This window comes from Eschrichtius robustus, chromosome 9 (genome assembly GCF_028021215.1).
Source record: "Eschrichtius robustus isolate mEscRob2 chromosome 9, mEscRob2.pri, whole genome shotgun sequence".
Classification (NCBI taxonomy): Eukaryota; Metazoa; Chordata; class Mammalia; order Artiodactyla; family Eschrichtiidae; genus Eschrichtius; species Eschrichtius robustus.
Window position 1 is genome coordinate 43,290,477 of NC_090832.1, and position 12,040 is coordinate 43,302,516.

At 41.0% G+C, this 12,040-nt stretch overlaps 1 protein-coding gene across 1 annotated transcript in view; it reads right to left on the reverse strand.

Moving 5' to 3' along the window:
• SLC35F1 (solute carrier family 35 member F1) overlaps positions 1–12,040 on the reverse strand; it is a 412,158-nt gene that overhangs the window by 43,924 nt on the left and 356,194 nt on the right. The window contains exons 4-5 of the mRNA XM_068551025.1: positions 7,124–7,283; positions 642–798 (exon numbers count right to left, since the gene is read on the reverse strand). Coding sequence (XP_068407126.1) covers positions 642–798; positions 7,124–7,283 — 317 coding nt within the window. The remainder of the gene's footprint in view (positions 1–641; positions 799–7,123; positions 7,284–12,040) is intronic.

A 12,040-nucleotide genomic window follows, 5' to 3' on the forward strand; every position in this document is an offset into this window, starting at 1 on the left:
ATGAATTTGGTTTTTGTTTTTCGTTTTTGTTTGTTTGTTTTTTTGGCTGTGCCGCACTGTTTGTGGGATCTTAGTTCTCCTACCAGGGATTGAACCTGAGCCATGGCAGTGAAAGTGCTCAGTCCTAACCACCGGGCTGCCAGGGAATTCCCTAACAGATGAATTTGAATATGGTTCACTTGTGCAAATCCATGCACAATAAAAGAAAAAAATTTATAAAAGGATAATTTAAACTATGAGTTTTCTAGTGGTGGTTACTAGTAAGACTAGTTTACTGGTTGTCAGTAGTAAACAGAATGCCCCTTTTTGGAAGTGCATCAAACCATGGCATTTATACTTAGTTTGTCTGTTTCTCTAAGTAAAACCTCATTGGCTGGTTTGGGAGAATCAATGTACTTCTCATGCATTCTTGTAAATTATCTTCAAAGTCCATTAAATATATCCATTAAAAATTCATTCAGTTTGGAGGAAATTTACTAATAAAGATATTGAGTTTTTCAGATTTCATGTGGGAGGTTGGTGACAGGTTTCTACCTGTGATTTTTGTAAAATAAAGTGAACAACCATACCCCAAATGAAAAACAAATTGTAAGAATAAGCTCTAAGAGTGTCGACTGCCTGAATTTCTTATTTTTACTCACAACTGAATTCCACTGAAAAATGCCCCGAAGAGTCCAATCATTCCCAGGAATTCCACTCGGCTCAGGGTTCGGATGATGTATTCTTCCCAGACGTTGGAGATACCGTAGAGCGTGGCTCCCCCTAAGACCAGAAGGTCCCCTACCAGCTTATTTTCCCCTAGGAACCAAAAAAAAAAAAAAAAAAGAGGAAGCTTTATTAAAATTTTCCTAACAAGAATCTGGCATCGGCAAAATCAGCTTCCTATGCCTATTCTTTTCTGACATTTTTATAGAAGTTCTGTATTTTGCCAACTGAGATTTAGTAAAGTCCGTTTATGTGTGCTCCAGTTATGTTGTGATACAAAAAGGTTGCCTATGTCCCCAACAAGAAGTCTTCCCTAGCTAAGAAAGGGACCAGTTTCTTCTAGATTGTACCCTCTCCATAAAGCCCCATGTCTTCTGTCTGAGCAAAAGGGATTATGGGTTGAAATGTTCAACTCCCCTAAAGTAAGTAACATAAGGGTGAAAATATATGTAATTCATTATCACATTAGTATTTTTCTTCTTTCATAAAAATATCTATTTGTTCTAAATTCAGTTTTGGTTAGTTTTGGTTCCTGTCCAATCTCTCATAAATTACGCACCTAGCTATTTCCTATACTTAGGCCAACTCTTTCCACTCCAGGAAGTGTGAAGCTAGGGAAGGACAATGGAAATCAGCAGCCGGTGGCCTCACGGTGGGCTTGCACCCAAGGAGCCTCCAGCTGTGTCCTCTGTAGTTGGCTCATCGGAGCTCAGCAGACATGCAGCTCTGGGGCAGAAGAGGTGCGGGATTGGGAGAGCGCTCTCTCCAGCGTGATTCTAAGGAAGAGACCCACCTTAGAGTAGCCTTGGATTTCCAGATTAGCTGGAACAACCTAAAACTGCAGAGGCAGATGTTCACTGTACAGTTGGGGCCACTGCACATTCTCTAGGAAGAGGTTTCACATAAAAGAATCTGGGCTGGGCTTGGGGAGAGACCTCTTCACTCTAATTACTGTCACTTTTTCTAAGACAGCGTCCCACTGCTGGTAAGAATCAGAGAGAGAAAAGATACCCCGGAAGGCAGGAGAGCTTGCTGGAGTTCAAGGGAATGGAGCTGAGAGCGTGGAACTGCGAGGGCTGGGAACCCTCCCGGGGCTCATGGGGAGTGGGTGGCCCAAGAACATGAGGAGGCTCCAATGAGGAACCAGACCTCACGGCTGTGTCCCTGGGTGTGTCTTCCAGGGAAATGAAGGTTGCTGTTACAGAGCAACCTGATGAATCTTTTTTTATGTGTCAACTAGGAAATCATGACAAAACTTCTAATTTTAAGGAGTTCATTTGCGGAATAACCCATAAAGTAAAAAGTATCCATTACTAAGACTATAAAATTATAATGAACATGATTCAGTCACTTTTCAATAAGGATCCATTTCAGAGTCTTGTGATGACATGGGGCCATTATTATGAATATCAATTATTGTTGTATTAGTGAAGTGTGGAAGTGCTGCTCGATAGAATTCTTGGTTACATGAAATTAATTTTATATGAATAGATTCAGGAAAGTTAAATTATAATAAACTATTTTAATAGAAATTAGGGAAACATCAGTCCATCTTTTAAAAGTCCTAAAAAGAGGCCACACTGTTTCAGTGAATAGTCTCAACAATCTTTTTCAAACTCCACATTTATATCATTATGGCCTATTCTGTTAAGCCTTTGACTATATGAAATCTACTGCCGAGTACTTTGAATTTTCACCAGTGCAGTGATAATTATTGTTAATAATGATACAATTTTGTGTAACTGCAAGTTTAGAAGTACTTCCCAAGTTATCGGTAACAAAGTGATTAAATATTACTTATTAAAATTGTACTAGTAAGTGTATTTATCAGTTTTTAAATCATGTGAAAGTGGGTACCTATACATAGAGCATGTATGAAATCTTAGATGATTAAATATAGTTAAACTAACTAGGACATGATTTTATCCAACCATATTATATAATGCAGTGTTTGATATAATATTTTGTACCTACAATTTGTATCTAGTTAACTGGAAATTACAACATATTACTCTATGTTTCGTGCCTTATTAACGCAATAGATATCTGACACGGTAGAGTCAATTTCTCTGAAAGTTCACAGGGAAAATTATATCTAGCAAGTGTGTCATTTACGTATGGTTGAAACCACAATGAGTGATAATGATTTGCAAACTTGGGGCAAATGTACACATTTGAAATTATGAGAAGTTCATTCAACCCAGTGCCTTCTTTCTCTCCTCTGAATTTCACACCATTGTCACTGCATATGGCCCCCACTGCACTTTGCTCCACGTCTATTATTTGTTAACTTGCCTGTCTTCCCCTTCCTGTTTTCTTATACAGTAGGGTTGAAGGGCCTACTGTGACTTACTTCGCTTTATATTCTCTGCGGTCCCTAGCACAGATCCTGGCATATTATAAGATCTCAATAAATGTTTAAATGAGTTGAGCTGATGGAAAAGGTCTTAATACATCTCATGGTAAAGATTTTGAGTGGTGACATCTTTCAATTCAGGTAGACATGGGTTCTAATCACATCTCTGTCACTTATTAGTTGTTAAACATTGGGCAAGCTATAGAGTCTTTCTGACTTGTGTTTCCTTAATTAAAATGAGGTTATGGCGAGGATACCATAAAATAGTGTCAATAAGATTTAAAAATGCAAAATAATGTAAAATGCTTAACATAGCATCTGGCACTTATTAAATGTTCAGTAAATGGTGGTTAAAAAAGAGTGAATAAATTGTTCCCTTTGAATCACCACCTGTCTGTTTGGGTTGGCCATTTCTCATTTTGGATTGCTTCTTAGTTCTAATCAACCCAGTCATGACAGCTTTGCAAGAGTTGGTTTTCCTTATTAGATTTTTGATTAAGTACTAGAAACACCATGTTTGGAGGGATACTTGTGTCTGTGTGGTTGTGGGAGGAGAAGAGGGAATATTATTTAAAATCATTACTTACCACTATTTCAAGAATAAATGGTGAATTATAGTATTCTAGAGTGTTGAAAGAGTGCTAATGCAATTTATGAAAATGAACCCATCTCACTGAATATTTTTGAGTTTTAAATACGACCAACTGCTTTGTTTTCCTGGGATTCTCTTGGTTTTAGCACAGAAAGTCCCACTTCTGGGGAAACCCTTCCATTCTGGCCTATCTGGGACAGTCATTCATCCTAATTTACTGCAATTGAACAATGGTACCTTTCTTACATGAGTCACAATTATGGAAGAATAAGTATTAAGTGGTGTAGCAGAAAGATTTCACATCTAGGCCACACCATTTAGTACTGGTGTGTACTTGCACATGTTTCTTATCTTCCCTGAGCCTTGATTTCTTCAGCTGTAAAAATGAGAATAAAAATACTTTCTTTGCATAATTAGGAGGATTAAATGAGATGATGTACAGGAATGTGCCTGGCACCAATAAAATTGTCACTTTTAAAAATTATGTTTAATTATCTAATTCTTTGAAAATGTTTTCTCTCTTTTGAAATAAATATAAAATTATGTCTGGTAGTAAAGAAAATGTCATTATGGTTATCTAACATCTTTGATAAGTGAACTATAAGATGCAATAAATGTATTGTGGTAGAAAGAAGATACTTTGAAAAGCAAGAAATACATTTTATGATAAGGATCTATTTTAATTGAGTTTTATCTTAATCTTATTTTCTAACCTTCCCTTTTATATCTATAAGTTTTCCAAGGAAAGTAGAAATGTCATGGAGAAATCTCTTTGGCCTTATTAAGTCATTTTTACACCCTCCAACATCCATCATATTCTCAGGAGCCACTTTATTGCATGCCTCTCCCCCATGCATCAATAAATGCAGAGCTGGTCTCTCAGAGGAGACTTATAATGCGGAGGAAGGTGGGCAAAGAGGGAATGCACATATTAGTCCCACCGATTAGCAATGACAAACTTGGAAAAAGACATCTTCTTTCAGCTGAGCTCAAAGGCATGGGAGCTCCTATAGTGGATGATCAGTTGTTCCTGAGACAAGCATAGAATTGGAATGTAAGTGTTTTTGTGTCTGTCCCACTTTGTAGACCATTCCACAGGCTCCAAGGCAGAGTCTCCACAGCTGATATCAAAAGTGCTTGAGGACAGAATTTTCAAAATCCCAAGCTAAGGAGAACCGTGGACTAAGCAATATAAAAAGGACTAAGTCAGTCATCTTTTCCTGATACAGTGATGACAATTTAAATCGGGTTGAATGCCTGATTAAAGTTCTGGTGAGTGCCTGAAGGATTTTAGAAAAGTTCCGTCCCTGGCGAATTAATGCAATTGAACCAACTCTACGGTAAGAGTGGTAACAAATGGAACATTTTTGATAGGGATGAACACAAAGATTATATTGTCCTCAAAATCAGTGTGTTATTTTCTTTTTTCAGGACATTTTATAAGATAGCTTAAATTGCTGCCTAATTTAATATTTTTGTAGCTGTAAGCATGCCCAATCATTATTTTGTAAAATGAGCCCTTGGATCCTAACTTTGGGCTGCTGTCAGGACATTATGCCATGTAGTTAGGCGCCATCAGATGAGCGTGGAAGGTACTCAACAATGAAAAAACTTAATTCTGTTAACACTGGTACTTCATATGTTACAACAGGAAAGATGCTGTGGGCCTTAAACAGGTTCACACGGACAGTTAAAACTCCGCTCCACCATGTTTCAGCTGCCCTGCACTCTTTTTAAAAATGACCACGTTTGAAAGACTCCCAAATGGACTTACTTTCTTTTTCTTAAATAGTACTAGTACCGCTTTCCTAACACTTCAATTGAAATCAAGAAAACATTTTTTACAGGATTAGTGAATACAACCTAGTGAAATCAATTCAAATTTGTTTAACATTTTGGGCGTAAATATTTAGATTTATAATGACAATTGTCTTCCTTGACTATGGATACAAAATGATGGCCAGGGTGAATAGCTAGAGTTCAGCAAAGCAAAATTTTCATAAATAAGGGTACATGTTGCTCAGTCTGTACTTACACAGTTCAAGCAAAGCTGAGAAAGTGTAATTAAATTATGACTTTATAACAACTGGGCATGTTGTATCAGACAAAAATATTTTCTGATTGGTCCAAAGAGATGATCTATATTGGGATCATGATGGGTATAGAGCAAAAACTAGCCTTTCATGTAATATATATCAATATCCCATGGAACCACTATTTCATAGAACAGAATTTGGGGAAAGCTGGCATAGGTATTTTTAGTCCATCTGTTGAGGTGGGGACTGATTACGTTGTGTAGGCAGCATATGGAGAGGACAGAGGCTGTCTCTCTTTTGCTGTGTTTTATCTTCAGCTCCCAGCAATGTGGGAGAGGGAAGGAAGCCTGCCCAGGAGGTCAGAAGACTTGGGTTCTAGTCTCAGCTCTGTGACCTCGGGCAGCTCACTTGGCTTCTCTGTGTTTTGGAGTTTTTGTGTGTCAAATACAAATGAGCCGAACAAGGTTCCTTTCAGTCATAAAGTTCTATGGTGGAACTTAAAAATATAAATAACTTTCATTTCAGGTATTTCTTATGACCTAGTCTCAAAGAGAAATGCCTCAATTTTAACTTTTTATCTCTAATTCCCTAGAAGAAAAGGCAATTCCAAAACTACAGAAGAGTGGGTACTTTCTATCCTATTCCTGATGTTAACAAAGAAGGTCAATTTTTTCTTGTCCCCTGAAACCTTCTGTAACTCAAGGATTTTTGGTACATTTTAAAGAATTACAGTGCTTTAAAAGTGGTCCTCTGGAAAGCGTTCTGGATCAGGGCTCCTCAGAAGATTCATAGCAATTTGATGAGTAAACCTTGAAGCTTTGTAGGTCTACAAGATAATGACCTGTAACTGCCACCCAAAACCTCCCCACAAATAAACCAACCAGAAACATGCATGAGGAGACTGCACTTAGCTCTCCCTCATAAAATTATCGAGAATTCCTAATCTAGGCTCCAAAGTTTAAATATCCACTCTTAAGCCTGTATACCTACCTTCACCCAGTAGTCTGAAAGCTCAGTCTTTCTCTGACGTGGGAGAGAAGGCGTTGGCAGGTGGGGTGTGGGGAAGGTCCCTGTGGCTCGGGAGTGGCCTGACCCACTGACACCATCTCTTACTAGCTGGTCTGGATCAGGCAGCTTTGATCCCCAACACATACTCCAAGTGGGTCCTGACTCTCAGCTTTAAACACCATCTGAATGTTTCTGAGTTCCTGTAGAATGGGCATGAAAGCTGTATTTTGCTTCCTTTGTTCACTAAAGAAATATGTATGAAGCACCTCCTATGTGCCACTGTCTTAGGTGTAGGGAACAAACACGAGTAAGACACAGACAGTAGGAAGCCCAGGTTCCTTGTTTCCACCATGAACCGTGAACATTCCACGTCTTGCCTTGGTCTCACCCACAGAGGCAAGTAACCCGGTGAACACGGAGACTCACCTGCTCCCTGATGCCTTCCCACAAGCACATCTGCGCCCGCCATGCATCCCATTCCCAGGATGCAGACGATGATGCCGAGGAAATGCACAGCCTTGTACCGGATCAGCAGGAAGAACCAGGAGAGCAAAATCACAACCGGGATCACAAAACAGTCCAGGAGCTACAGGGAGGGAAGGAGGGAAGCAACAATAGGGAGTTCAGAGGGAAACTTTCCATATAATGGAAACTGTCAGAAAAATAAGTTTGCTCTGTAGAAAGGGCATTTCCCCTGGATCTGTGTTTTTGGGTCGACCCAAAATTGATGCAATTAAAACAGACTCTGAAACAAATGCACATGAACTTTACTTAAACATCCCCCAGCCGTGAAGAAAAGGGGAGAAGGCAAATCAATAAGACAGGCTGGTGGTGAAGATTCTCCTGCCCCTATGGTGTCAGGGCAGCTTGGCATCCACCTTCCTCAGCACCCTGGCCGACTCCACAGGGACACTCAGATGTGGGGAGAATAGACGGAGCCATTTTAGATGGTCCCAGCACTCTGGGAGTAGATCTGGGAATGGGAGGTGAGGGGGCAGAGGTCTTATAATAGTTTATAAATTATTAGAATCTAGGCAAAAGTTTAATTTAATTTCTCCCAGAACTTTCTCTCCACTACCAATAAAAGTTACTTTAATCTCTCTTTGAAATTTCACTCTTTATAGGAAAAAAACCGCTCTAAATGTAAATGCAAATATTAATCTCAAAAGTTTACAAATACTTTTAAAATACTGTATAAAAAAAGTTAAAAACAAAAAGGAGGGAGAAAAAAGAATGAACAGAGTATTTAAAAAATCTTTGACTTCATTTCCTATATATTTTGTGCAAATAGTGAGATTCCACCTGAAATGGAAGCCCCAAGAGATGGTGGAAAGTTTGTCCCAGTCATGCAGTGAGACAACATAATGAAATGGGAAGGCCTTTGTGTCAGGAGCCAGAAGATCTGAATGTGAGTACTAGATCCTTACTTAGAGCAGTGTGACCTTGGGCAAACCACAAACTCAGGAAGCCTCAATTTCCTGTTAGTATAATGAAGATAATAATTCCTACTGACTTTCTCTGAAGATCATTGTGAAGCTCGAAGATAACACATGTGGAAGCATTTTGTAAATTACGAGGACCTCAATGCCAGTCTATACCCTGCTTCCAAACACATGCTCTGGACTCCACAGAACTGGTTGTCTCTACCACACCTCGGTAAGATGCAGTGACTTCTGGTTACTCCATGTGAGGCAGGGTCTCCACTAGATACACAGGTGGCACCCAGGACTCCAGACTCCATGTACCAAATGAGAAACTGGTGATCTGGTCCCACTGCACAGTACAGCTCCTCTGCTAGAATCCTAAACAGGTGGCCCTACCAGCCAGTAGCCAGATCCAGGGCAGTGATCTCTAACACTCCTTCACTCTTACTGTCTATATCCTATGGATCACTAAATCCTGCCAATTCACCTTCTAAACACTTCTTAAATCTACTCACGCCACTTCCGCCACCTAGACCAAACTAGCATCATCTCCTACCTGGAGCAAGCCCTTCCTTCCTGCCTCGGGTCTTCATGCATCCCCTTCCTTCTGGAATGCTCCATCTAATTCTTGAAGTCCTGCCTCCTTCTTCAGGCTTGCACCTATATTCTGCCTCCTTAAGAAAGCCTCTAGGGTCCCTAGGCTAGATCAGGTCCTATTCGATGATTTCCCTACATCCTATACCTCTCCTTTATAGTGTCAATTATAATAATTCTTAATTAATATGGAATTATTGGCATAATGTCTGACTTCCCCACTTGTCTGGAGTTCCATGAGAGCAGGACTACATTCCCAGCACCCAGAGTCCTGCTGGGCTTATGAGAAGTATCCAAGAATAGTTATTGACCAAATACATACAAGGATTTTTAATAATCAGTAACAGCAAATTAGAGTCACCAACATTCATTACAGGCTGAAAAATGTTTGTATATTTGCAAAGCATCCTGACCATCAGAATGGCTTTTTGGTACTGTAAACAGCACTTAGGATTCTCACTATCCCAAAAGCTGTTGGTGACCTGGACAGACCCTCATGCTTCTCCGTACCTCGGCCTTCCCCTTTGCAGAATGGAGCAAGCAATCAGAAGAGTAAGCTGTCCCCGAGGTTACTGGGAAATGATAACGCTGAGTAACACCGTTAACCCTAACACGGTGATGGGCTGGGGGCTAAGCCCACACGTCACAGCGCTCCGGGAGGGGCTGACTTCAGGCTTGACGGCTGGTAGGATTGCACTACAGCATATGGTCACCCACTGCACAGTTAATTAGCAAGTTAATGATCCTACTTGATATGGTAAAATGCTCTAAAGCAGGTTTTACAGCTGGCCTCAAATACCATTTAAGTATATTAGGAAATTTGTGTTTGCCAGTGAAAACTCTTCACTGGGCATAAGACAGTTGGTATTTTGCTTTAAAAATTAGAAATGATTGAATCAACAGTTAGAATATTTACCTACATGCTCCACAATTGGGATTTCATTATCTGGCCGGATGCCCTCGGTCAGTGAAGCTGAAGGCCTCTATACCTGAATTACTGAAGGCAAACCAGGCCTCAATCTTTGAGGAGGGCTCAAGTGAGCTTTTCTGGTTCTCAGTGTCATTAGAAACCCCAAAGCACTTGATGAGTCCTGGGATCTGTTCTCTTAATGGATTGAGCTGAAAAATCCTTATTTGTGAGTGTCAGTTGGCCCTTCGGGTAGGGAGGACTTTTAGAAAGAAGAGAAGGGGAAAGAAGGCTACAGTACAAACCAGGGTTTCTGGGACATTTCAGCTGGGAAGCGTGGCACCCAGCATACAGTAGGGAATCAACAATGGGTGACTAAATGAATCAAAGAATGGAGGGGCGATTGGTATCACTGACTGTCAGAAGGGAAATTCGAGGTAATCTACGCTGCTTCCGGCATTTGGTCTGGGACGATTCTTCATTTTGCAGGACTGTCCCAGGCTCTCTGCGGGGCATTTAGCACCACTGGGCCCTGACCACTAAAAAACATGCTCCTACACATTTACAAGTGCCCCTCGGGGGCAGTATCTTCCCAATTTAGAATCACAGAGCCCTTTATTTAAAAACTGAGGATTCAGAAGTTTCAAGAGGTGAAGTGATGTGCTCCCCGTCACTCAAACTGTTGGTATCAGCCGCAGTTCTGTCCTGATTTTTTTTAAATCATATTTTAATGAAGGTCAGTAACAGGAATTGCTACAGGTGGAGGTCTCACCACGATTTTTGTAACTAGAGACAAAACAACTCAAAAAACAAAAAACATTTGGGAGTTGCTGTTAGTAAACAGGCTATTATTTTTTAGTGATTTTTGGCTCCAGCTTTTCCCCAGCGATCATATAGTATAAAACATACTGACAAAATAATTTTCCAATAATTTTCTGGTAGCTTAACCCCTTAGCAAAGAGGTTGTTAGAGTAATAAAAGAGAGCAGCATTATAATAGATGCCCACGACTGGGGCTGTGAAAGCAGAAAATGAATTGAAAAACCTTCGGGTACTGTCATTAACCTTTTTAATATATTTACCTTTCTTTGCATACATTTCTATACCCAAAAGGAAATTATAAAATATCAATACCCAAAAACTAAACAAAAGAATTATTTCATAATCATTTTATACTCTGAAAAATCTCCAAGAACATGAAGAACTTCAGAAAGAAAAGTTCATTACCTCTTAGATTTACCTGGCATCATTCCTCCCTAAAGATATAAGCTAATTTTAGTCATCTATATCATTCATCCTTAAGTGACACCTGCCAGTGAGGTCTACGACCCCAGGTTATCTGATTTGACTGATGGAGGTGCTGAGGCACACCATGCTCAAAGACTGGGGCAAAGTCTCTTAAGTCATCATGATAACACCAGGATAATGATTTGAACTTGGTAGTTTTAAATATTTCCTCAGGATAGATTCTTGGCCTGAAACTACAGAGTTAAACTCTTGATGCATATTGCCATTTTTTCCAGGAAGTTAGTGGCTATTTACTTGTCCACCATTAGCGGGAAAATATGAACTAAGATGAGAGAATTGCTTTGCAAATTAAAAAGAGGTATTTCAGGTGAGGAACCTTCAAGACGGTGGAGGAGTAAGACGTGGAGATCACCCTCCTCCCCATAAATACATCGAAAATACACCTACATGTGCAACAACTCCTACAGAACACCTACTGAACGCTGGCAAAAGACCTCAGACCTCCCAAAAGGCAAGAAACTCCCCACGTACCTGGGTAGGGCAAAAGAAAAAAGAAAAAACAGAGACAAAAGAATAGGGATGGGACCTGCACCACTGGGAGGGAGCTGTGAAAGAGGAAAGGTTTCCACACGCTAGGAAGGCCCTTTGTGGGCAGAGACTGTGGGGGGCAGAGGGGGGAAGCTTCGGAGCCACAGAGGAGAGCGCAGCAACAGGGGTGTGGAGGGCAAAGCAGAGAGATTCCCGCATGGAGGATTGGTGCTGAGCAGCACTCACCAGCCCGAGAGGCTTGTCTGCTCACCCGCTGGGGCGGGCGGGGGCTGGGAGCTGAGGCTCGGGCTTTGGAGGTCAGATCCCAGGGAGGGGACTGGGGTTGGCGGCGTGAACACAGCCTGAAGGGGGCTAGTGCACCACAGCTAGTCGGAAGGGAGTCTGGGAAAAAGTCTGGACCTGCCTAAGAGGCAAGAGACCATTGTTTTGGGGTGCATGAGGCGAGGAGATTCAGAGCACCGCCTAAACGAGCTCCAGAGACGGGCGTGAGTCATGGCTATCAGCGTGGACCCCAGAGACGGGCATGAGCCGCTAAGGCTGCTGTTGCAGCCACCAAGAAGCCTGTGTGTAAGCACAGGTCACTATCCACACCTCCCTTCCCAGGAGCCTGTGTAGCCCGCCA